Source organism: Eulemur rufifrons, chromosome 6 (genome assembly GCF_041146395.1).
Source record: "Eulemur rufifrons isolate Redbay chromosome 6, OSU_ERuf_1, whole genome shotgun sequence".
Lineage (NCBI taxonomy): Eukaryota > Metazoa > Chordata > Mammalia > Primates > Lemuridae > Eulemur > Eulemur rufifrons.
The window spans coordinates 52,100,357-52,127,129 of NC_090988.1; the positions used below are offsets into that span (position 1 = coordinate 52,100,357).

General features: G+C 52.8%; 1 protein-coding gene and 1 non-coding gene across 3 annotated transcripts in view; both read left to right on the top strand.

Moving 5' to 3' along the window:
- Nucleotides 1-26,773, top strand: part of ARRB1 (arrestin beta 1) — a 69,714-nt gene that overhangs the window by 22,792 nt on the left and 20,149 nt on the right. For both annotated transcript variants that reach the window (XM_069471002.1, XM_069471003.1), the window contains exon 2: nt 25,515-25,545. In XM_069471002.1, coding sequence (XP_069327103.1) covers nt 25,515-25,545 — 31 coding nt within the window. The remainder of the gene's footprint in view (nt 1-25,514; nt 25,546-26,773) is intronic.
- Nucleotides 17,598-17,701, top strand: LOC138385565 (U6 spliceosomal RNA). The gene has a single exon (XR_011233791.1). It is a non-coding gene; the product is annotated as a U6 spliceosomal RNA (small nuclear RNA).

Here is a 26,773-nt window from a genome sequence, read left to right on the forward strand (position 1 = left end):
GAAGTCAAGGGATTTGTCCAAGTCACAGAACCAGGCCTAGACCAGGTCCCTGGAAGCCTCTCAGCCCCCAGTGTTCTGTGTGCACGTGTGTCTGCATGTGTGCGTGCGGGTGCAGGCGAGTGTGCATGTGGTAGGGATGGGGGGCAGAGAGGATGCCTGCCTTTTCCCAGGCCCACATGGCTCCTTCTGTCCCCTCATCCCAGCCTCCTGTCCTACCAGAGGGAAAGGCCCATGAAGGCTTTGTGATGGGCATGAAGAGACTTCCAGCGTCTGGTGGTCCGGGAGTCCAGAGCCGCCTCGGTGCCAGGCCAGTGCCCCCTCCTTTGGGTTCCTTGGTTGGCAGCAGACTCTGGGCTTTCCAAATGAGGACTCCCATCAGATCAGTTTTGCTCCACAATATTTTTTGAGTTTTTGCTAACCCCTGTGCCGGAGCCCAGCCCAGGTGAGGTCAGGTCTGGGGGCTTTGGGAAGAGTTGGGCCCTAGGGTGGGGTCTCAAAGGAGGGGTAAGAGTTACCAGGTGGAGCCCACATCCCCTCCCTCCTGGAGCCTGTGGCCCTTGTGGGTGCAGAGCTAGGCAGGCCCTGATGACTAATGGGGCCTCCCCAAACCCTCCCCATCTCTGGTGGGGATACCCAGCCCCCAGAAGCTTCCAGAGGCTCCAGCCCAAGGGCCACCATCCAGCCACCCGCCCTCGGCGGCCTCAGCTTCCGCACAGGTCTCAGTCTGCTGGGGATTCTGTTTTGGTTGGAAGGAGGAGGTGGAGGAGTTTGCGTGTCTGGCTCTTTCCTCTCTCATACCTCCTCCCTTCCTCCTGCTTGCCGCTCAAGATGTTTCCTCTGCCAGCCTGGCTGCACTCCAGCCTCCCTGCCTTGGGCGGGCAGCAGCCACCTTCTCCCACCTGGGGCTTCTGTGGGCTGTGGCTTTCCAGAGCGCCCTTAATGCTTTCTGCCTAGCGGAGGGGTCTGCAGGGCAAGTCCTTCAGGATGGGGGCATATCACCTCCTCCCTTCCTCCTCTGTTTAAAACCCAAACCTCGGCCAGCAATGGTGACTCACACCTGTAATCCTAGCACTCTGGGAGACCGAGGGGGAAGGATCGCTTGAGCTCAGGAGTTCGAGACCAGCCTGAGCAAGAGTGAGACCCCGTCTCTATTAAAAATGGAAAAATTAGCTGGGCATCATGGCACGCACCTGTAGACCCAGCTACTTGGGAGGCTGAGGCAGGATCACTTGAGCCCAGGAGTTTGAGGTTGCGGTGAGCTGTAATGACGCCATTGCACTCTACCCAGGGAGATAGAGTGAGACTCTGTCTCAAAACAAAACAAAACAAAACAAACCTCCTGGGGGAGGAGGCTTCAGACCCACTCCAGGGCTGTCTCCTGCTCTGGGTAGGATGCTGGGCTCATTCCTTCCCCACTTGGGGCCTTGACTTCTGGGTGGGGGGGGGCACCCATGGCCAACTGGGCCTCTTGGTACAGAGACACATAATGTGCCTTGCAATCGGTGGGAGCTTGATGCTGCTTTGCCAAGCATCTTTATACTCCAGGCCTGGGGGCACTGGGAGGGGCTCCCCCCCCACCCAGGCAGTGGCCTGGAATGTGGAATTTGAGTACTCTCAAAAATTTTCAACCCCCCAGCTGAGGTCCTATTCCCCCCCTGGACCCGCTGGAGACCCTCACCAGCCGTTTCTCCGCCTGCTGCTCCTAGCAGGGGTTCCCAGAGATAAAGCAGACCTACACCCTGGCCTGACAGAGCTCAGTCTTGGCCTTGTAGCCTCAGCATCTTGCACTGAGCCTGGGGCAGGGCAGATGCCTAATAAGTATTTGTGGACTGAATGGCTGGAGGAGCAGTCAGGGAAGTACACAATGACAGGATGGAGCTGTGAGGGTGGACAAGGTGCTGAGGGAGGACTTCCCAGAGGAGGTAGAGCTGAACTAGGTTTTGAAGGATGAGTAAGAGTTGGACAGATAGACAAGGTGGGAAGGGCATTCCGGTCAGAAGGAACAGCCTGTGCAAACTCTGAGACAGTGTGGTCCAATATGGCACCCAGAGTACGTGTGAGGAAACCCTGACCCGGTGGTGGGCACCCTGGCCTGCCGGAATGATGCCAGCAATTAGCCCCTGCCACTGTCCCAGGTCTTTGTGTAGCAGGCCTGGGTTTGGTGGGCAGGCAGGCAGTGGAAGGGGAGGATTCTGGGGCTTGCAAGAGCTCCCCAGGGCTTGGGGCTGTTCAAATCCTCCCTGAGCTTTGGCTGTGCTCCCCCGGGCAAGCAGGTCTTGGGACTGGAACCTGTCAGGGCCAGCTGTGGTTGAAGCAGGCTTGTGACAACATGTAAGATGGAACTGGGTTCCATTCTGGTCTCCTTGATTTTCTGGCTGTGACCTTTGGTAAATTATTAACTTCTATGTGCTCCAGTTGCTTCTATAATAAGGATAATAGAACCTACCTGGCAATTCCCCTTAGAAATGCAACCATTAGAAATGCCAGTTCCCAGGCCCGCATCGCACCTCCTGAATCAGAGCTCTGCGGGTGGGCCGTAGCAAGCTGGACTTTAACAGCCTTTTAGGTGATTCTGACCCTGGGTCAAGGGTGAGGCCCACTGCCTTAGGGGCCCTGTGCCTGTGAACATCTCAGTGGAGGGAGCCTGGCTTTGGGCTGGAGTCAGGACACAGGATACTGGGGGGCCTGCTCTCAGAAGGGCGTCTTGATTGCTTGTTGCTCTTTTGCCTCCATCTTGACATCTGAACAGGGGCCCCACGTTTTCACTCTGCACTGGGTCCACACATTATGTAGCTAGTCCTGGGCTCTAGTCCCCACTGTGTCCCACGTTAGCTGGGTAGCTTCCAGGAAGTCACTTTCCTTTTCTGAGTCTCACTGTCCTCATCTCTACAGCAGGGTGACAATGTTCCCCCTCCTAGAGCACTCGCGAGGGTTAAATGTGATGCCCAGGTACAGTTCTTAGTGCAGGGCCTGGCACAGGCGAGTGTGGAGTGACTTTCTGAGGCCGGGTGCCAGCGCTGCTCACACCCCTGGGGATACCATGGCAGCCAAACAGACACGTCCTTGGCTTAATGGGGTTTATGGTCTGGAGCAGGGAGACGGATGGCAAGAGATGCACTCTGCGAACAGTGCTCTGAGGGACAGTGCAGGACAGGAGAGTGTATGATGGGGAATCTGAGCTAGCTAAGGCTCACTGAAGGCTTTCTGAGGAAGTGCCGCGGAGCAAAACTCAGAGGAAGTGGATGAGAACTGGGAGTGGGGGTGGGGAGGCTGTCAGGTGGGTGCAGTGGCCTTACGATGTATTATTTCCAGGTATTACTGCAAGGCTCAGGGGAGGCTGAGGTGAGGTGAGAGGGGCTGGGAGGGGGGAGCTGGCCATAGGGGCTGAAGATTGGTCAGAGGCTGTCTCAGGGGCCGCCTCCCCTGGTCTGGGTCCCTTCCCTTCGAAAGCCTGCAGCGCTCTACAGTGGGAATGGGGCTCACCCAGAGCCTCCCGGAGCAGTGCAGGAGTATGGCTTTGCCAGCCAGGACCGCAAGCCTGTTGTTTAACCTCTGGAAACCCCGGCTTCCTGCACGGCAAAATGGGGGCAACAACCCCCTCCGGCTGGGCTGCTGTGAAGCTTAAGTGGGTGATTGCATGAAAGGTGCAGTACAGCTCCCACCCACAGGAGTGCTCGGCCACAGCCCGCTCCTCTTTCCCTGCTATCGGCTTGGAAGTGGGGAGCCCAGCCGGGGGTCAGGAGTTCCTCGAGCCCAGGCTTGCTCCCCTGGGGGAGCGCTGGCCCCTTTCTTTAGTTGTGAGGAAAATGAGGCCGATAACCCCTTTCCTAGAGATGATCAGAGCTAACCAGGCTGGGGGCCCAGAAGCAGTGGCTCCACAGAGAGCTGAGTGCCCACCTGTCTGGGTGTCTCCCCCTGGGCGTCCAGCCTGGGGGTTAAATTAAGCCCACCCAGCTATATCCCTAGAGAGGGGGTGTTGTGTTTTCCTCTAATTTGGTCTTGAGGTCTCTCTCTGGAGAGTGGCTATAAACTCTAGCCCTGCTCCGACAGGGCTCCAGGGGAGGTGGCCGTGGTGTTGCCAATGTGCCTTTCGCAGAATACTTCTCCCGGCAGACAGTCTAATGCCTAAGTGTCTGACCGGGTGTCCCTTTCGCAGGAAACTTGTTTATACTGGTAGATGCTCTGTGGCTCTTGTCTGACCTGTGTCCAGTTTATTTCTACAAGATAGCCACTCTCTGGGAGAGCTCTGAGACAGAGGAGAGTTAGATTCGGGGGTGTTGGTCAGGCGAGACACAGAGGGGACGGCACGGCAGAACGCAAGGCATGGCAGAAGCAGTCCTGTCCCTGCAGAGGGAAGAGGGCAGCACGCCTCGCAGGGCCAACGGGAAGGGAGGGGCCGCCTGGGACACGCGCTTAGCCAGCAGGTGGGAGCAGGAGAGAGCAAGTGACGTGTGGGCCAACGCTTTTGCTGGAGTCCAGGGTGTTACCCAAGCAGGTTTCCCGTGGGGAAATCTAATCGGTGGGTTTAGAGCCAGCAGGCACGAGTCCCTGTGACTGAGGGCGGTCAGTGCAGCCCCTGCTGGGGTTGGGGTCAGTGGGGCGAGTCAGATGGCCTGGATCAGCTGTCCCACAGGGAGGTGGTCACCAGCAGGAGGTTGCATAAGGCAGATACCTGGATCGACCTCACTGAGGACAGAGAGGACTGGAAACTGTCAAGGGTGACTGAGTCCTGCTTCGGGTTCGAGAAAGTCTGTCATACTCAGAGTAGACGCCAAGGCAACAAAAATTACAAGAATTCACTAGAGGGGGTGAACTTACCCATCCAGCGGTGTGGGGTGGTGGAAACAGCACTAACTGGGACCCGGGCACCCCGCGTGCAGGCCCTGCTCTCTCGGTGGTTAGAGCGGCTTTCATCCACCACGGCTCTGCTGTTCGCCGGGCTCTGTGCCAGGGAAGAAAGGCACTGTTGTTCTTCCCATTTTAGAGATGAGGGTCAGAGAGATTTGGTCACCCAGCCCCTTAGTGGCAGACTCCAAGGTCTTAACCACTGCCCTGGCCTGACTCCCAAAGTGACACCGTGGGGCCTGGGGAAAGTCCTGGCCTTCTCAGGGCCTCAGTGGCACTTTGTGCACCCTTTGGGGGGACCAGATGTTCTGCAAGGCTCCCTCAGCTCCAGGGTCCTAGGCCTGTGTTTCTGGAGGGCCTGTCTGCCCAGGAGATGTGCCCCCACACCCTGCCCCATCCAGTCTGCTGTTACCTTTGCTACCTAGGAGATGACTGGCCTCCCAGGCCTTCTGCCATCTGAGGCAGACCCCTCGCCCCTGACCCCTCTTTCTCACCCACAAGGGGAGCAGGGTGGCCAGGACTTGTGGGGGCAGAGGAGGGACTCGATCAGAGTTGCATCTAGAATGCTTGAGAAAATGCCAGCAACAGTTAGGGCAGTGTTAGGCGTGTAGAAGTGTTCAGTAGCTATTAATCTTGGCGCTGCTGCTTTCGTTCTGTTGCTCATTACCAATACCCAGGCTCCACGGGTTGCTAGCTGGGAGAACTTGGGCCGGTCACTGCCCCCTGGGACTCATTTTTCTTACCAGTGATGCAGAAGGATAAGGAGCTTTCCTCCCAGGGATTTTATCAGGATCAAAATGAGATGAGGGGAAGATTTCTTCTAATCTCAGTTAATCCTGGAGACACTCAGCCAACCACGCCCAGCTGCATAGCCAGGGCTCTTCCTCTGGGTCACATGCCTCTGCTTCTTGGTTGGGACATGGCAGGACTCAGCCACAACCACCACCTCCTGTGGGCACAGAGCTTTACCTACTCCGTTCCCTGCCCTGTCCTCAGCCTCAGCCCTGCAGTGGCAGACTCTGCCCTTGACGCCCCGGCTGAGGGCCTCCCAGGCTTAAGAGCCCATGGAGAGTCCCACGAAGCCAGTGTGGTGTGGAGGGGGACGTGCAGGACCTGAGGATGTCATGTACCTTCTCTGAGCCTCACCTGCAAAATGGGAATGAGAATGCCTGCTATATTAGTCTCCTATTGCTCCTGTGACACATTACCACATATTTAGTGGCTTAAAACAACACACACATATATATATGTGTATATATATATATATATATTTTTTTTGAGACAGAGTCTCACTCTGTTGCCCTGGCTAAAGTGCTGTGGCGTCAATCAACCTAGCTCACAGCAACCTCAAACTCCTGAGCTCAAGTGATCCTTCTGCCTCAGCCTCCCTAGTAGCTGGGACCACAGGCATGCGCCACCGTGCCCGGCTAATTTTTCCTATTTTTAGTTTTTTAGTTGTCAGGCTAATTTCTTTCTATTTTTAGTAGAGATGGAGTCTCCCTCTTACTGAGGCTGGTCTTGAACTCCTGGCCTCAAGCGATCCTCCTGCCTCGGCCTCCCAGAGTGCTAGGATTACAGGTGTGAGCCACCACACCCGGCTTAAAACAACACATATTTATTTTCTTACCATTCTGGAGGTCAGATGTCCTGAAATGGGTTGACAGGACTCTGTGTCTTCTGGAGACTCCAGGGGAGAACCCATTCCCTCACCTTTGCTAGCTTCTCGAAGCTGCCTGCAATCCTTGGCTCCTGGCCTCCATCTTCAAAGCCAGCAGCGTAGCATCTCCCAGGCTGTCTTTCAATGCTTTCCTCATCCCATCACCTTTCCTCTCTGACCCTCCTGCCACCGTCTTAAAAGGACCCTTTGATTACATGGGCCCACGCTGGCAATGCAGGGTCATCTCTCCATCTCAGGATCCTTAGCTAAATCACATCTGCAGAGTCCCTTCTACCACGTGCAGTAACGTATTCACTGCTCCGGGATGAGGATGTGGGCATCTTGGGGCACCGTCATTCAGCCTCGTGCATATACCTTGCAGGGCAGTTGTGAGGATTACATGAGACACGGCATGGGAAAGCCTCCAGCAGTGCCTGGGATGTGGCGGTCAGTCCCCTCTTTCCCTCCTCTCTCTGGGCCTCTGTCTCCCCATCTGTAAGATGAGGCCCTGCCAGCTCCAGCAGTCTGAGCTCACCTCCTCAGGGCATGCAAACAGGCAGCTGTGCCCTCGACCGGCCAGGGGGTCATAGGAAGCAGCAGACTTGAGCCCTGCCCCTGGGACGCCCCTTCTCCTCCCAGTTCCTGGCCTGCGTACATTTCCCATCATTCCCAGGGATGGCTGATGGGAAAGACTGAGCTCACTGCTCCCCGGGGAGGGCGAGGGTGGAGGGAGGAGAAGGGAGAGGCTGGCGGCAGCTGCTGCTGCGAGAGGAGGGGAGAGGAGAGGCCTGGGTTGGAGGCTTACAGTGGGAGAGGTCGAGGTTATCAGTGCTCAGAGGGGTGGAAGAGGGCAGGGCCTCCGATCTGGGCCTTTGAGAGTGGTTTGCTCTTCCTCAGCTCCTTGGCCCAGGCCCTGCGGCTCCGTTCCTCTGCTGGCCGCCCTCTCTCGGCTGGCCCCTTGTGACAGGCCCTGGCGTCCGGAGGAGTGTGTGTGTGTGTGTGTGTGTGTGTGTGTGTGTGTTGGGGATGAGAAGAGGGTGTCACAGACCAGCAGGGCTGAAGTAGGGAGTTGTCGCTGGACAGGAATACAGGAATGCCCCTGCCCTCGGTGAGAAGAGGACCATCCAGCCAGAGCCCACCTGCCCTCCCTCTGCTCAGAACCAGTCACCCTTTGCCCTCGGGCTCATCGTCTGCCTTCACTGGACCTCACTTTTTACACTTGCCTGCGTGAGCGGGGACGGTTAATAACACTATTATGGGATTTGAGAGAATCAGATGGGAGAGTGAATCTGAAGTGTGCACGCTGCTCTATAAGGATGTGTAATTCCATGCACATGCATGTTGCTCTAATGTTCTCTCTTCCACACCTTGATGACCAGGCAGACTCTTCCTCGTTCTTCAAGTCCAGCTCAGATGTCACCTGCTCTCTGAGACTTTCTCAGCAGGCCCTGTCCATCCCTGGAAGAATGGGGCCGCTCTGTTCCTGGGTTACTGTGTCCTTCTTTATAACCCTCTCTTGGGTGCCTTTGGTGGCCAGTTATTGGTTTGCATGTCTGTTTTCCCTGCCGTATGTGGGCAGAGCATTCTAATAGACCCGTCTGCACGCAAGGTCCCTGCAGTTGTGGAAGGACAGACGCGGTATGGCGAAGGCACTGGGCAGATGGCCTCCTGGGGCCTGGCCTGGGCAAGGTCGCCACGTGGAAGTCCAGCCCGTAGAACTGAGCGGGTCCCCATGACCGACTCAGTTGGATTCTCAGGAGTCTGAGCTAAGAGCAGGTGACCAGACCATAGGGGTCCTTCCCTTTCTGTGATGTGAATGCTCATGCCCACCGCCACAGCCTCCTGCTGGTAACCAGGACACCACGGGGGCCGTGTTGGTCACATGGATTCCTGACGAGGTGAAATCTGAGCTGAGGGGGGACAGCAGTAAAGGAGAGGCTGTGTAGGACTTAAGGAAGCATATTCTGTCAGCCCATCCACCATACTCCAGACTGCTTGGAGGCCCATGTCCCTGTGCCTAGGGCCACCAAATAGATGTTGGGAGACAGCATTGCATGGTGGTCAAAGGCTCCTCTACTTCCTGATCTGTGTTCCTATGCATTATTACTTACATCTTTTCCCCGTAAACTTTAGGCCCCACAAAGGCAGGGATAGCCTTGTTCATCCTGGTGCTTCCTGGTGCACTAACCCTACCCTGTATTGGACTTAGATTATGTGCTAGTCACATACCGACATCAATGCCCTGGTAGGTCATGTCCTCCGATTACCCAGGTGAGGCAGGTGAGGTGAAGTGCCATGTCCAAACAGACAGAGCCATTAGTGCCGGGGGAGACATCTAGCCCCTGTTCCAAATTGCTCCTCCCCACATCCGTTTCCATTTGCGCAGCTTCCCCTGGGGTGTGGATCAGCTGGCCTGAGTGTCTAGGCTGCAGCAGGCATAGCTGGTTCGGAGGCTGTCACTCCAGATAAGTTGGTGGCTAAGAAGGGGACCAGCACTGGTCCTCTTGGCAGGCCTCTCACAGCCCCTCCTGGGACTACAGAAAGGAACTGGTTGAGGAGCAGGTGGAAGGTTTGGGAGTGGGTTTACAGGGTGTTTATTACCAAGGCCCAGGGTGTGGTTTGGGGAAAGGTTTGGACGTGCCCCAGAACGCTCCTCCCCTGCTCACTGCCCCACTGAGGCACAGCTGCTCTTGGCTGGCTTTGCTGCACCCACCTCATCTGCAAGCCTGTGTGTTCTTGGAAGTAATGGAAATGCGTTTCTTAAAAATGCTTGATAATTCAGCCTTGTCCTAATAACAGGCCTTTGTCTCTGCTCAGCACTCTGGTCTCCTCGGAACTGCTCATACCCATTATCTCTTCTCAGCTGCTTCGGCTCCTATGAGGTAACGTGAACCCCACTGAGAGCCTGTGAGCCAGCTGAAGCCAAGGACAGGGACCTGCCCAGGCCACCCGGCGATTCTGCCTGGTTGTGGTGGCGGTTAGTATTATCACCACTCACAGGGCTCCCACTGTGTGCTGGGGCCTCACTTAACTCTCCAGACAGCTCACGTGCAGGGCCATGAAGCTGCAGGCCTGCCTAGCCCCTAGCCTGTGCCCTTAACTCCTTTATGACACACCTCTGTGCCAAGCACAGTCTTGCCCTGGAGAAGCTCCCATCCCAGGGGTGCAAATACCCAAATGGATCATGCCCACCAAGGAAGGGGTGTGAGAGAGTCTGGGCGAAGCTCCCGGTGGAGGCAGAGCTTGAGCCCTCTCCACCGGGGAGACCCTGCCTTGTGGGGTCGGGCCCACCAGCCAGCTGACTGAGCCCTCTGATGCTCCTGCCCGCTTTGTGGGGCTCTGGCCTTCCTGGGCCACCTTCTGAGAGCACAGGGAGCCGTGTGGGCAGGGAAGGAGCAGGGCTGTGGGGCCAACAGGCTGGCATTGCCTCCTACGAGCTGGGTGACTAGGGGCTTATCTTCTCCCTCTCTGGGCTCCAGTTTCCACTTTTATAAAGTGGGATTAATGCCCTTTTTTCCTTGAGTTGTCCTCAAGATTTAACATGATAAATATGTAAAGTACCTAACACTTGACAAATTAAAAAATGGCAAATCTTGAAATGATTGTTATTATGGGGCTTTTTGTTTTCTAAATTTTATTAATAATAAAATTAGTCAGAAGTTTGAAAAGGATAACTATGACTTTAAGATCGGCATGTGTTTTACATTTGTAATACTGATCTTTCCGAGACCCTCTTACATCCTACACCAGACCACAGGATGTCCAATAATGAATGTGTTTGGTTTGGAACACACTTAGGATAAATTGTATCTTTCAAAAAACGTCTAATTCTCTTAAAATTCAGAAGCACTGTTATATGTCTTTACTTCTTAATTTATCAAGCAGATGGTTTGAGTTGCTTCCATATTTTATTTCCTGTTCTGTGACTTTGGGCAAATTATTTAACCTATTTGTATCTCAGTTTCGAGTGGGGATAATAAGAGTATCTACTTTACAGGGTTCTTGTGAGTATTAATGAGTTAATATAGTGTCCAGAATAGTGTCTGGCTTGTAGTAAACACTGAACTATCAGTTATAAATAATAATAATAATTTCTTAATAGGAACATATACCTGAGCCAGGCGTGGTGGCATGTGCCTGTAGTCCCAGCTACTCAGGAGGCTGAGGTGGGAGGATTGCTTGAACCTAGGTATTTGAGGCAAGCCTGGGCAATATAGTGAGACCCCATCTTGATAAAGATATTAAATAAATAAGTAAATAAATAATCACTAAAAAGAAAAAGAAAAAGAAAATATATACGGATCGTTACCAATATCTCATCGGGTTGCTTTTTCGTTAACATACATTCAGCTAACATTTACCTAGTGCTGGCTCTGGGCTTGTTTGGGCCTTGGCCTTGGGCCTGATTTCAAAAGCTGGCTCAGCGGCTCCCTGGCTGTACCCCGTGCCCTGGACTCCCAGGCCTTGGTTTCTGCCTCTTGCTCCCAGTCCCTGGGGCCTCTGGTGAGGCTGAGCTCATAAAGTGTCGGCAAAGCACTTTGTGGATCGATGCTAACTAATAGCAGCTCCCTGGAGCTGGCGTGAGTAGGGAAGACGACTGTGGAGGCTGCTTGGATCAGGCTCAGGGACAGGCACCCAGGGAAGGCCAGTGTTGTTCTGACCAGGGTCCTGGGAGGGGCCTTGCAGCCCCTCTTCCTGATGCTTCATGCTGATAGAGTTTGGCAATGGGGAGGGGGAAGAGGTTTGCCCAGTTAGTGGCAAAGCCAAGAGTAGGGACCCATCCAGGACACACACCTGGTCACATCTAGCCAGAGCAGGTACCTGTCCTGTCCTAGGATGTCCTCTTGTCAGGAATCCCTCAGTTGCCCCATTGCCATCTCTCCAGTGGTCGCTAGCCTCTGCCCAGACACATGGCTGTCTTAAGTATGGCGTGGTGGCTTCAGCTCACTGGAGGGCATGAGTGGGAAGTTGGCATGGACTTGGGCTAGGGAGGGAGTGTGTGAGACTCCGCCCCAGCTCTGCCCCAGAGGGAAGCCCTTCTGTGTCTCAGACTGAGCTGAAATCTGTTCTGGGAACTGCCGTGGGGGCAGCAGATGGGGACTGTGCCCTCTGGGAGCTCCTGGTCTGATGGAGGCAGCATGGCCCTGCCTTCCAGAGAGAGACTCCCGTCTGATAGGGGAACATGGCTTCTGTTCCCTGGGACTCCCTATGTTACAGAGGGAACATAGTCCTCTTGCCCTCTGCAGCTCCTTGTCTGAGGAAGGAGCATGACCTTCATCCTGCAGGAGCCTCCAATCTGATGGAGGAGTCATGGCCACTGCCCTCAGAGAGATCCCTGTTTGACAGAGGAGACCTGACCTCCACCCTCAGGAAGGACACCTGTCTGACGGGGGAGGCTCACCTTGTCCTCTCACTCAAGAAACCTTATTTGATGGCCTCTGCCTTTGGGGACCCCCCCACTTCCTGATTCGTGGGAAGCCCAGGTCCCATAGGCAATAACCATAGAGCGAGCTGGGCGGAGTCATGGACTTGGCTGCTGTGGGACGGAAGGCAGGGACTGTGGACGGGCTCCTATAGCAAGTGAGGTGACGTGGAAGGCTTCCTGGTGGAGGTGCCTTTGTGGGACCTCTGATGCACAGGAGGTGCCTGGCTGTGACCAGTACCCTCCGAGGATAAGGCTAGGAAGGAAACCATGAGGGGTCACTCCAGCGAGCCCCTGTCTCCATGAGGGCTGGACCGCTGGCACAGAAAGGGATCCAGGGAGACCCTCACCCTCTGCCTGTCGGTGCAGAGGCAGAGTGCTGCCAGCCCAGGGACATCCGCCCTCCATGGCCTGCGAAGCCCGCAGGAGGAGAGGAAACAGGACGCGTATCAGGAACGCCTTTTCCTCTTCTTTGTAACGAGCCCCCTACTCGGGGCTGGGGAAGCCGATCCTGCCGGGCTCACCCTGGCCCGGCTGCTGCTGCCTGCAGCCCTCAGCTCGGGCTCTCCCAGGCCTCCCTCCGCCCCACAGGCCACTGCCTCTGCTGCTGCTCCTGGGCCAGCCCCTTAACTCCGCGACTCTCAGGGCTCTCATCTGTAAAATGGGGTAAGACTTCCCATCTGCTTCACCGGGAAGTTTGTTTTTCCTTTCTTTAGGGGACTGAGCTCTTCCTGTGTACCAGCCTCTGGGCTGAGCAGGGGTGGAGAGCATAGGGAGGAACAGTGTGTGTCTGTGAGTCTGTTTGGGACTTGTCTGACGAGTTGGGGGACATCCAGGTAGAGATGTCCCAAGGCTGGTGGGTGTGGGGTCAGAGAGGGTCTGGCTGGAGATGGAAGTCTGGAGCTGCCAGCATCTGGTGGCAGCTAAAGTGGTCAGGGGGGTGGAGTCACCCAGGGAACTGCTTGTCCTGGGCTCTGGGGAGGGGCGGAGGCCAGACGCAGCCCTGGAGCCTACTGAGACCTGGGGACAGAGCAGGGATGGGGACCACACAGCCAGGGCCTCTAGCAGGACTGGAATGGGTCACTGGGTTGGGTGCTCCTTGGTCGGGGGAGAGTGGTATTGAGAACTTCACCCTAGCAGGCTGGATGTGGGGTGTGTGGGGAAGGGTGGACCACAGAGGATGAGGAGGGAGTAGAGGTGAAGATGCTCAGACATCAAACAATGCGGTGAGACAGATTGTCTTTTTTTTTTTTTTTTCTTTTGAGACAGAGTCTTGCTCTGTAGCCGGGCTAGAGTGCAGTGACACCATCATAGCTCACTGCAACCTCAAACTTCTGGGCTCAGATTGTTGTTTTTTTGCTTATTTTTCTCATTATTTAAATTATTCCTCTGCTGGCTAGAGGGCTACTATGGGAGTGCATGTGGAGGTAAGTGGAGTGTGTACAGTGTACGTGTGTGGAGTGTGTGATACATGTGTGTATATGGGATGTATTTAGTATTTGTATGTGTGGTGTGTGTGTGCGCACATATGTGGTGTGTAGAGTATGTGCCTGTGGCCACATTCAGGTTTGTGTTCCATATAGTAGGCTGGTGCTGAGCCATCTGCTTGGCTGGAAACTGGGAAGGATGCGCCAGGCTTGTGAATTTCCCCTCTCTACTAGGATTACACCCAGTGGTGCACTGGTAACAACTGGCCCTCCAGAAAAAAGGAAGGTGGGGTGGGATTGTAGCATTTGCCAATTTCTGTGGTGTAAATTCTCCCACCACAGACTTCACACTACCAACATGATGTCATTGTACATGGAGTTAGGAAGAGATGAACAGCAGACACCATTACGTGGTTTTCCCACCATATAGTAGACGTGAATATACAGTAGACATAAATAACCCCAGGAGCAGAATAGTAAAATAATTAGCAAGTTGTAAGTTTTGAGTATGTATTCCTTTTGTTTTTAATATAATCTATTTAATTTTAAGTTCATATTGGGGTTTCTCCGCATCAGCACTGTTAACATTCTGGGCTGGAGACGTTTGCTGGGGCTTGGGGTACTGACCTGTGCACTATGTAGACAGTGTCCCTGGCCGCCACCTACTAGATGCCAATAGCATCCCTCCCCCAAATTGTGACACCCCATAATGTCTCTAGACATTGCCAAGTGTTGCCTGGGGTGCAAATTCACCCCAAGTTGAGAACCACTCATAGTGGTTTTGTTTAATAACTAGCTCACAAAATTCCTGAAAATGTGACAGTCACTCTTACGCGTCTATACAGGCCAGCTCCAGCACACCCTGGGCACTGTATCTGGAGAAATATAAGGCCTGGGTTTTTTCTCCAAAAATTCTTTCTCAGGAAAGTTAGATTTTGGTCCCTACAGAGTCCCTGACTGACCCACAGAGTGGCTGACACAAAGTCAGGGATGTGACGCCATACACTGGATCTACTGTGACATTTTATGAAATGTGAGAATGGGAAGAAAATAATGCTTCTGAATTAATATATTATTTTAACATAAAATGTTATTCTATATCCCTAAAAGTTTGTACGTTTAAATTGGTAAAAAGAAAAAACAAACCCAAAACAAAGAAGACAAAAAACCCTCTACATAAAATCTTCCTGCTGGGAAAATAATGGAGCGTCTCGTGTCTGGGGCGCCCTGTGTCTAACGGGCTCCCGCCGGGCCGCGCAGCCGTGTCTCATCCTGCTGGCGAGGCTGCTGCCTCCGACATGCTGTTTGGCCCAGAGCCTGTTTCCCCTGCTCGGGGCTTGGCTCTTGTTTGTTCATTTGTTTGCTCATTCAGAATCTTTATTAAGCACCTGATGTTGTATCAAGGAAAAAGAAATGACTGGAGGAAGACGCAGTTCCTGCTCTCCGGGGTTTGCCGTCATTTCAGTTCCACGGTGTCACTAGGCAGTGGCGATGTGCAGGCCCTGTGTGGACGCTGGGGGGACAGTGGGGAGAGGCAGGGAAAGGTGTGGATGTGTGCAGGGTGCCTGAGGTGGGCCTGGAGCTGAGCTGGGCACATCACAGGTGCACCTCCCTGCCCCTCCCACTGTGCTTTGGAGGGGGTTTGTTTATTTGTGGCGTGTCTGTCTCTGCCTGCAGAGTGTAAGTGTTCTGGGGACAGGGCACAGGGCCCTGGGTCTCCTGCAGGTCAGAACAGTGCCAGGCCCGGAGGTCTGAAAGAAGAAATGACAGCAGGGAAATAGGAAAGAGGAATGGAAGGGAAGGGGTGGGGGAGGGCGGAGGCGTCGGGGCAGGAGCACGTTAAGCCGAAGCCGTCAGGGACTGCTTCTTAGATGAGGGGACGCTCGGAAGGCTGTGCAGGACAGGGAGGACTGCAGTTGGGAGAACTGATGGAAAGGGTGGTACAGGAAGAGGGAGGAGCAGGGCATGTCTCTGAGGGTTCTGGAATGTGGAGGTTTAAACTGGGAAAAAAACATCTTTTTTTTTTTTTTTTTTTTGAGACAGAGTCTCACTCTGTTGCCCAGGCTAGAGTGAGTGCCGTGGCGTCAGCCTAGCTCACAGCAACCTCAAACTCCTGAGCTCAAGCGATCCTCCTGTCTCAGCCTCCCGAGTAGCTGGGACTACAGGCATGCGCCACCATGCCCGGCTAATTTTTTCTATATATATTTTTAGCTGTCCATATAATTTCTTTCTATTTTTGGTAGAGATGGGGTCTCGCTCTTGCTCAAGCTGGTCTCGAACTCCTGAGCTCAAACGATCCGCCCACCTCGGCCTCCCAGAGTGCTAGGATTACAGGCGTGAGCCACCGCGCCCGGCCGGAAAAAAACATCATAAACTGTTTTCTATCTGGGACTGGGAGGGAGACAGACAGCTAGAAAAATTTCTGTCTCCAGTTGGGGTAACATACCCATCTCCTCTCAGGCGAGAAGGCCTGAGTGACGTTTGGGCAAGAACTCTAAGTATGGGGCGGGGCAGAGCACTGACCAGGGCAATGACGGTGGTGATAATTATGGTGTCAACAGTGTCAGCGTCCCTGTATTGACTCCTGACTAGGTGCCAGGTCTTTACGTGGAGCTCCAGCCTGTGGGGTGGGTCACCCTGTTCTCCAGACAAGGGAAAATGAGCCTCGGAGAGCATGTGACGCTGGCCTGAGGTCACACCAGAGTCAGGCAGGGTCTGCTAGCTTCAGCTTCTGTGCTTGTTCAGGGAGATTTTTACTAACCTTTGATATTCAGATCCCAGTTTCATGGTTAACAGAAAGTGGGCCAAGTTTCTTTAAGAAACTCTGCCCTCTGCCTATGGCCACCGGAGGCTCCCCTCTTTCTTCACTCTGCACCTGCAAAAACTTTCACAGCTGTGGGTCATGGCCAGAAAAGTGACTACGTGAACGCTGACAGGAGGCTTGGGGAATCGCTGTCTGCCTGGAAGCCGATGGGAAGTCCGGAGCGCAGGAGCCTGACTTGCCAGACCCCCCACCCCCCGGCCCTGTCACTGCCCACAACCCTTCGGGCCTGCCAGACACCGCCCTGTGCCCAGGGAGCTGTGCAGAGGCCCAAGGGAGCCATGGTGGGTTTGGGGCAGGGATGAGACAGGGGACGGGAGCAGCATTCCAGTGTGAGTCTGGGCACACGGCCGGTCTCTCTGAGCCTGAGTTTCCTGACCCTGGCAAGACTCTTCTTTCCCCCGGGCTTTGAGTGCTCCGTCTGGGAAATGAAGCAGGTTGTGCGTGGTCCCTCAGGCTCCCCAGGCTCCGGAAATCTGCGAAATGGGGTGACATTTCCTGCCTTCCTGTCTCTGTCCCCCTCCTGGGCTGTCCCGAGAAGCAGGTGCACTGATGGCGGGTAAACAGGCAGGCAGCGCTCTGACACAGGAGGGCTGTGAAATTCTGGCAGAGCAGACAAGCCTGTACACAAATAACTCTGCTACCAGGGAGAATAAGGGCCCTAGGAACCTCTTTGTAGCTGTTGCCACCTGCTCCTTACACCTCCTTGCTCCCTGATGGCTGCTCTCACACTCAGAAAGTAGGTCAGAATGTAGGGTGGCTGTGTCTGAGAGTGGATGCCCCCTGCCTGGTCCCCACCCTACACAGCTGTCAGGGGCAGAGATGGGGGAAAGTTATGGGATTGAGGGCATCTCTGTGTCCAAAATACAGTCCTGGCCAGTCATCCTGTCTCCCCACCAAATGCCCATGGCTCCCTATTGCCTTCTGGATATGGGCCAAGTTCCTTAGCCATTCAAGGCCATTCACAGCATCCTCAAGTCTCCTAGCCCGGGACCCACACATAGAGGCACTCTGTGACTTTCTGGGAGAGCAAGTGGGCCATTCTCTAACCCAGCCTCCCACCTCGTGCTCCTCCCAGGCACTCGGGACACACTGCAGCCACCCCGGGCCACTTGCTATCTCCCCAGCTCCCAGTGGATGCAATTGCCCTCTCCAGGCCTCTGGCTGCATCTCTTCCGCACTTCTGTGCATTCTTCACAATCCTCCTCATTGCTGCCTCCTCCCTTGAAGCCTTTCTCAACTTCCCAGACAGAACCTCACAATCCTACCTCTCTGGCAATATTGTGAGTGGTAAAAAGCATGCTCTCTGGAGCCAGACTGCATGGGCTCCAATATCTAGCTCTGCCCGTTACTTGCTATGTGACCTCGGGCAAATCACTTAACCTCTTTGAGCCTCAGTTTTTTCATCTGTGAAATGGGATGATAGTGCTCGCTTCGGCAGCAGATATACTAAAGTTGGGACGATACAGAGAAGATTAGCATGGCCCCTGAAAAACAAAACAAAACAAAACAAAAACAAAAAAAGAAATGGGGTGATAGTGGTACTCCTTATAGGGTTGTTGGAAGAATAAATGAGTTAATATTTGTGACATACTCGGAGCAGTAACTGGCACCTGGATTCTCTCCTGGATGAGTTTTCTTTTCTTTCTTTCTTTTTTTTTTTGACAGTCTTACTCTGTCACCCTGGGTAAAGTGCAGTGGCATTATCATAGCTCACAGCAACCTCAAGCTCCTGGGCTCAAGGGATCCTCCTGCTTCAGCCTCCCAAGTAGCTGGGACTACAGGCATATGCCACCATGCCTGGCTAATTTTTTTCTGTATATATTTTTAGCTGTCCAGATCATTTCTTTCTATTTTTAGTAGAGACGGGGTCTCGCTGTTGCTCAGGCTGGTCTCGAACTCCTGACCTCAAGCGATCCTCCCACCTCGGCCTCCCAGAGTGCTAGGATTACAGGTGTGAGCCACCATGCCCAGCCTTGGACGAGTTCTCTTATGTTGACTAAAGATTGAGTAAATATCTGAACGTCTTCCCATATTCACTGCATTCATAACATTTTTTCCTAACATGAATTTTCTGACGTTCACAAAGAAATGAATTGTTACTAGTGTCCTCTCAATTCACTGGTAGTGAATCTGCAGAAAGCAGGATGAGCTTTCTGATACTTGGATATGTTTTGTCTAAATGGTTTCCCCTAGGTGGACCATTCATGAGATTTCTCCTGTATGAGTTTTCTGATCCTGGCTTTGGGACCCTGGACAAGTTATGTACAGTCTCAGAGTCTGGGTTTCTCCTCTGAAAAATTGGAATAGTTAGATGGAATAATATAATAACATATGTATTAATAAAATGCTTAGCACAGTGGCTGGTTCATAGGGGAAGCTTAATGTGTCGTGGCCATCATTCCTGGTGGGTTTCTCTCCCTTGGCTATGCTGTGGTCTCTCATCAGCAGGGACCGTGGATTGCTCATGTTAGTGCCCGCAGGGCCTGGCACCGGGAGGGGCTGTGTGCATGTTTGGCGGGAAAGTGAATGATGAACGGGACAGCCACTGGTCCGAGTTGAGCAGAGGCCTGTTTGGGATATATCGGCTGTATTCTTGGCTCAGTCTGATGGTGGCTGTGACCCTGACCCTGTGAAGCATTTTCTAAGTCCAATGCCTGTTGCTCCTGACAGCCAACAGAAGTGTAAGTGAAATCACTCCCCGTCTCATCCTTCCACCAACACCTGGCGACCACTAATCTACTTTCTATCTCTGTCAATTTGCCTACTCGGAACATTTCATGTAAGTGGAATTGTACAATATGTGGCATTTTGTGTCTGGCTTAATTTACTTAGCATAATGTTTTCAAGGTCCATCTGTGTTGTAGCATGAATCAGTACTCCATCCCATTTTATGGCTGAGTAATATCCCATTGTATGTATATACCACATTAAAAAATACATTCATCAGTGGGTGGACATTTGGGTTTTTTTCCCACTCTTTATGGCTATTTTGAAAAATGCTGCTGCAAACATGTATAAGTTTTTATGTGGACATGTTTTCAGTCCTCTTGGGTATATACCTAAGTGTGGACTTGAGGGGTCACAAGTTAACTCTGTATTTAACTTTTGGAGAAATGCTAGACTATTTTCCAAAGTGGCTGCACCACTTTACATTCCCACCAGCAATGTGTGAGGGTTCCAGTTTCTCCATATTCTTGTCAGCACTTGTTATTGTTCTCTTTGATTACAGCCACCTTAGTGTCTTAGTGGATGGGAAGTATCTCATTGTAGTTTTGATTTGCATTTGCCCAATGATTGATGACATTGAACATCTTTTCTTGTGTTTATTGGCCATTTGTGTATTTTCTTTGGAGAAATGCCTACTTAAATATAATAAATGCATTGTCCATTTTTAAATGGGTCATTTGCCTGTTTGTTGTTGAGTTGGAATAGTTCTTTATACGTCCTGGATATTAGACCCTTACCAGATACACGATTTGAAAATACTTTCTCCATTCTATGGGTTGTCTTTTCATTTTCTTGTTAGTGATCTTTGAAGCACACGTTTTAAAATTTTATCTGCTTTTTCTTCATTTGCTCGTGCTTTTGTTGTCATATCTAAGAAACCATTGCCTAATCCAAGGATATGAAGATTTATACTTATGTTTTCTTCTCCCAAAAAACTTTTTTTTTTTTTTTTTGAGACAAGGTCTCATCTGTTGCCCGGGCTAGAGTACAGTGGCATGATCATAACTCACAGCAACCTCAAACTCCTGGGCTCAAGTGATCCTCCTGCCTCAGCCCCCCCGAGTAGCTGGGACCACAGGCATACACCCCTAAGCCCAACTGATTTTTCTATTTGTTGTAGAGATAGGGTCTCCCTCTTGCTCAGGTTGGTCTTGAATTCCTGGCCTCAAGCAATCCTCCTGTCTCTGCCTCCCAAAGTGCTAAGATTACAGGTGTGAGCCACCGTACCTGGCTTTATGTTTTCTTCTAAGAGTTTTTCAGTTGTAGGTTCTACATTTAGGTCTTTAGTCCATTTGAGTTAATTTTTGTACGTGGTGTGACATAGGGGATCTAACTTCATTCTTTTGCATGTGCATATCCAGTTATCCCAGCATCATTCGTCATTTTTTTTTTTTTTTTGGTAGAGATGGGTTCTCACCATGTTGCCCATGCTAGTCTTGAACTTGTGGACTCAAGTGATCCTCCCACCTTTGCCTTCCAAAGTGTGCATTCCTATAAAGGAATGAGCCACTTCGCCAGCCCCAGTATCATTTGTTGAAAAGATTGTTCTTTCCCCCATTGACTTGTCTTGACTCAAGTCAATAAATATATGGGTTTATTTCTGGACTCTCCATCTTGTTCCTTTGATCTGTGTGTCTACCTTTATGCCTGTACCACACAGTCTTGATTATATAGCATTGCAGTAAATTTTCAAATTGGGAAGTGTGAGTCCTCCAACTTGGTTCTATCTTTTTCAAGATTGTTTTGGCTATTCTGGGTCCCTCACACTGACTTATGAATTTTAGGATCAGCGGGTCATTTTTCTGCAAAAATAGTCATCTGGGATTTTGATAGAGATTGCATTAAATCCGTACATCAATTAGGAGGGTATTGCCATCTTAAAAACATTGTCTTCTCATTTTTTATTTTGGGTATTTATTGAATATAAAGTTGAGCTCACGACAAATGTACTGTTCTGATTCCAGACTTATTGTGCTTAATATTCTATGATAGGCATTTCCCTGTGTTGTGAAAGAAGCAAGCTTAACTCAGTGCTGTGTAATATTCCACTGTTTAGCTGTACCATGCAGAATTATAAACTCTGGTTTTTGGGTAATCCATCTCAGAAGGTGCTTCATTTGGGTCCCTTGTTGTGCAGCCTTCTCCCTGACAGGCACAAAGGGATACTGGAAGGACTGATGCCTCATAGAAGAGCAGCAGAGTATTAGTGTCAAAATTGATCAACAGGTGCCCCATGCTGTGGACGGGGGATGGCACTCACTGGAGATGCCAACATTCTGGTTACTGGAGAGTTGACCTGCCTGTCTTCCTGGCAGAACACCCCAATGGAAAGAAATCAGAAAACAACATCCAATAGGCTGCACAGACACTGATAGGGCATGTTTGATTTAGGTATATTTTTCTAGAGCAGTTGATTTTAAACATTTTAAAATTTGCTGCATAAAATTCATTTTTCATTGTGACTCAGTACACACATATTCACCTAAAACAAAAGTTTCACTAAGTATTGAATAAGATTCACTTTTTGTATCTTCCAGGAGAAGCTTGTCTGCTGTAGTAACAAACAACCCCTAAACCTTAGTGGCTCAAGAGCTTTCTTTCTCCCTTAAGCTACACCTCTATCATGTAGCGGGAGAGCCCTAGGATTTAGGTTGGTGGAGGCTTTCCCATCTGATCGTTGCTGGTTTCAGTGCTGGGGGAAAGAGAATATGGTAGGCAAAAGAATTGCTCCCCCTGAAAGACGTCTACATCCTGATCCTTGGAAGCTGTGAATATGTTACGTTACATGGCAGAGGGTAATGGTGGTTGCTAATCAACTGACCTTGAAATAGGGAGATTGTTCTGGATTATCCAGATGGCCCTAGTGTAATCCCAAGGGTCTTTAAAAGTGGAAGAGGTCATAGTGATGCAGTGTGATAAGAACTCAACCAGCTCTTCCTGGCTTTGAAGATGGAGGCAGGGGCCATGAGCCAAGGAGTGTGGGTGGCCTCTAGAAGCTGGGAAAGGCAGGGAAACAGACCACCCTAGAGGCTCCAGAAAGGAGCATGACCCTGCTGATACCTTGATTTTAGCCCAGTGAGACCCATTTTATATTTCAGAACCCCAGAACTGAAAGATAGTACATTTGTGTTGTTTCAGGTCACTAAGTTTGTGGTAATTTGCACCAGCAGCCATAGAAACTAATGTAGAATCAAGCACCAGCACTTAAATGCATCTGCCTGGAAGTGATATGTGGCACTTCTACTCATGTTTGATTGGCTAGAGCAAGCCACGTGGGCACGCCTAGCTTCATATGATTGGAGGACTTTGATACTCCCATACGCCGAGCCTTAGAGGGAAACTGAATATTGGTGGATGTAGTAATATCTGTTATACCCTCGCTACCTGCAGTGCATGCTTATATTTTCTATTCTATTCTATTCTATCCCATTTCATTAGAAACCAAAAAATCCTTTTAAGTTGATTTTATTATCAACCAGTGGGTTGTGACCCTTACTTTGGAAAAAACCGCTACACAGACCCTCTTTTGCCCATGCCTCATGGACCACAGGACACACCAGGTGTGTGACACACCTACGCATAGCTGATTGGCGCAGGTGTGGGACACCTGACCGAAGCTGACCAATCACATTCCTCTCCTGGGAATTTGGAATTGGGCCATTCAGCCAGTTAGCAGTGGGAAGCTGATGGAGAGGCAGAATAGAAACAGGGTCGGAGTGAGAGTCACATGCAAGCCAAAAGGATGGAGGAGCAGAAAGGCCCTGAGTAAGCAGAGAGCTGGTCCACAGAGACAATGGAGCAGCCGCGCAGAGAGCAGTGCAGCCGGAAGGACATGCAGCCCCGGACGGAGAGGTGGAGAGAGAGCGCGACCGCCTGAGAATCAGATGGCTTCCCCGGGGCTGGCTGCAGCGCCCAGGCGTCCTGCCTGCTCATCCTTCCCGTGAGATTTTTGCCCCTTTATAGTGTCCCCTCCCCCTTTCCTTGAGCTGCTCTGGGGGTCGGGAGCTTTCTGTTCCTTGTCTCTAGTGAGCTTTAAGGGAGCTTTCTGTTCCTTGTCTCTAGTGAGCTTTAATCAGCTAGAACACTGCTGGTGTCCCTCTGCTGGGCGCCCAGCTGTGGCTCTGAGGACAAGGCTGCGGGGCATAGACGGGACGACAGGACGGGGGTGAGCTAAACCCCATCTCCCACAGCCTGGACGTCTGGCTTTGACCACAGTCTTGGGCGTTTGTGTTTGCTCTTCAGAGTGGACGGGCAGAGCCGTCTGTATGGTGCTGCACAAGTGGGGGTCCTGGTAAACTGCAAACACCCCCACAGGGGCCTCTTCTCTGGAAGCCAGGGGAGTTGTTTCAGGGAGGGCTTGGCAGTGTCACAGTGGAAAGGACATGGGCTCTGGGGACAGGCAGACCACAGTTCACCTCCAGTAGCCTCATCCCTGATATGGGATTGTTTTCAGGATCAGCGGTGTTCTAGGGAAAATAGTTAAAGTTGTGAGGAGGGCATAACATGCTCTCAGGGAGTACGGCAGCTATTATTGTTTGAGGAAGCCATCAGCAGTCCCGGCTTCCTGAAGGAGGTGGTCCCGTGTCGATTAATTAAGTTAGTGACAGGTCATTTTTCACTGCTGGCCATGCTTCCTGCCCCTTGTCACCCTCACCTCTCGTGTCCTCATTTCCCCTCTGCTGTTTTTCCTGATGTTGATAAAAACACTTGCTTTATCCAACCTGCAGCAGGACTGGATATAAAACACCCAGTCTCTGGGGGCAGGCAGGCAGAATTGTGTCTGAATCCCGACCGAGCCCCTTGCTTGCTGTATGTTCCTGAGCAAATTACAGTCTCTGAGCTTTGAGTTAATTATCTGTAAAATGGGGTTTACAATACCCATCTCATGGTGCTGTTATGAGAAAGAATTAGCCACTCAACAAATGCTAGTTCTGTCTTCCCTCCCTCCCTTCTTGAATATTGTTCCTCCCAGCCTGGCCAGGGTGCCCCTTGATCCTCCCAGCAGTCTCCGGGGTGGCTTTCCCTGACTCAGTTATTTGTGGCCTCAGGCATTTGTGGCCTTCCTTTCCCTTAGACCCCAGGCTCCTGGGGCTTTTAGAAGCAGCCGGGGTCCCCGTGGCCTGTGCCACTTCTCTGGTCTCCTCTGCAGGTCCAGACCCATCTTGGGGGCTGCTGGTTCAAACCGTGTGATCTGTCTTTTTTCTCACTTTAGCAATTATCACACCCCAGCTGATGGTGGCATCGTCACACTCCAAACACTGATAAATATTTATGAGGGGGAGAAGAGCCCAGGGCTCCTAAGGGATGTGGGGGAGGGACGTGCCAGGCTCTTTTTGCAAGCCATGCTCAGACACACCAGTGGTCCCTGGGGACCCCAGAAGTGGGGGAGGCAGGCCGGGGCTGTGGAGGCAGCACAGAGCCACCCACCGCTCGCCTTCCTGGAGGAGGGGGAGCAGCTGTGTCTGTGGCTCCTGTCTCAGACCTCACCATCCTGCCCACTGGGGGGCCTGCTAGGCCTCCTGCTCCGGGGGGATTGGGTGGCGTCCTTCCCAGCCTTGCTGGTCCTGCGCCACCTCTCTGTGGCCGTTCCTCGCCCTCTCTCTTTCTCCATCCCTCATTCCATCTTTTGTTTTCCCATGTCCAGGGCCCGTGTCCCTATCCTCCCCTCTCTTCTCCAACACCCCTCATCTCTGGGGCTCTGTCTTTGTCTTTCACTTTTCTTCTCTCTCTCCCAATCTGACTGTGTGAGGTTCAGGAGCTGGACGGTGGGGGTAGGTGAGGGGTCTCGGGCTCCCAGACCCGGCTGGGCAGAGAGAGCAGGGGAAGCTAGGGAAGGCAAGCGAGCATTTTTCTGGAGACAGAGACTGCATCTCGGCCTGACTTTGTGTCCAGGGCTCTGCTGTGTGACCACAGGAGTGTCCCCTTCCTTTCCTGGGCCTCAGTTTCTCAGTGAATCAGGCAGTTGATTCCCTCACTAATCCATTCATTCACCTGTTCAACCAGTATTAATTGAGTGCTTGCTACCTGCGTTGTTCTGGGAGCTTGGGATAGATACATGAGCGGACGGGTACCCTCGTGGAGCAACATGTTAGCAGAGAAGAAGTAGAGCCAGAGGAGGATTGGGATGCGGGGGCAGGTTGGAGCATCAGATGAGGTGGTGGGGCAGGGCGAGCGGTGTCTGGGAGAGAGTGTCCCAGGGAAGGACCTGCCCGAGCAAAGGCCCTGAGGTGGGAATCGCTCTTGCTGTGCTTGAGGAACCGGGGAGGTGACCTGGGAGGCAGAGAAGGCAAGGACAGATCCCACAGGCCTCCTGGCATGCCAGGTTTTTCTGTGCTTGAGCTGGGGGAACTTGCACTTGGGAAGACTCCCTTGCCTGCCCTGCGAGGAAGAGGCTGCAAAGGGGCTGCTGCTAGCCCAGGGGAGCCCTGATGGCGGTAACGGTGGCTCAGCGGTGGAGTTGGTAAGCCGGGCACTGTTCCATGCTCGGCGCTCGCGTGGTGCCTGTCAGACACGCCAGGCCCCTGGGCCGACCGAGGTCCTGCCTCTGGGGGGCCCGCAGGAGCCCCTGGGCAGGATGCGCAAACCCGGCCTTACCTCTCTTTCTCTCCACAGAGTGTTCAAGAAGGCCAGCCCAAATGGAAAGGTGAGTCTGTAACGGCCACACGGGCGCCTCCCTGACCCCAGACTCTAATCGCTCTCTCTTGGGACCACAGAGGGAATGGTGTCTCCATGACATGCACACGTCCCCGTGGGAGGGGGCAGACACCGCTCCCCATCTGAGGGGTGACACAGCTCTTTCCTTAGGGGCTCTGCATCCCAAGGGGGAGGCTCCCAGGAAACTTTCTGCGAGTGGGGTACAGGTACAACTGCCCTGGACTTTAGGGTCCCCCAGCCTGCTGTAGGGGGAGACGTGAGTGTGATAAACAGAGGACGAGCCAATCCGTAAGTGCCAAGGGCGTGGGGTGAGCGAGTCCCCTGGCGTCACCTCGTCACCTCATTATCCAGGGCAGCACCCAGGCCTGTCCCCCTTTCTTTCTTCCCACAGGCCCCAGGCTCTATCCTGCTTCCCTCTCGGTTCAGCATGTCGATGCTATTCCAGGCCAGGTCTGGGCCAAGCCTGGGGGACTGGGGCAGGGTGTGCTGGGACGAGTCAGGCAGAGCCCGTGCCACTCACAGCAGATGGCGGGGTCACACACAGAAATGGACAGTTACAGTATGAAGCGGCAACGGTGAGATGCCAGGTAGCAGGGGCTGCAGGCCCCGGCCTGGGTGCTCGGTGGCACCTCCTGCCAGGAGGGGTGCATTTCCAGGCAAGGTGAAGTGGAAAAGGGCATTCTTGGCAGGAACATAAAATTGCAGGGAGTGTGGGGGAGTCCCGAGCAGCTGAGCCTCGGGGTGCCGGGAGGGACGTAGCGGGAGCAGGCACTGAGGCAGGGAGGCTGCCGGGCTGGAGGCGAGGAGGCCGTGACTGGGCTTAGGAGCATGGACCCGTGGCCTGGGTTGGCAGACAGTGCCACATGTTGCTTCGACACCTCCCGCTGTGCCCACAGCAGACACCACCAGTCACCACCACCCTTTCCTGCTGCACCGGGACTCTATCTTAGACTCCTCCTAGCCCAGGCCCCAGACAGCCCCTACCAGCCGATCAGAGTTGGCTCTTGGAATGAAACTCATTTGTCATCCTTATGTCCGGGCATGGAGGAGCCACGAAAGGGTTTTTGGACAGGAGGAGCGTGGTTGGATTTGCACTTTAGGGCGACCAGTCTGGATAAGGAGAGGGCTCAGAGCCACGAGCCTGCCCACAGCAGAGCATCAAGGGGCCGGTGTGGTCGTCCGTCCAGGCAGGAGTGGCTGTGGGCTGGGGAGGGACG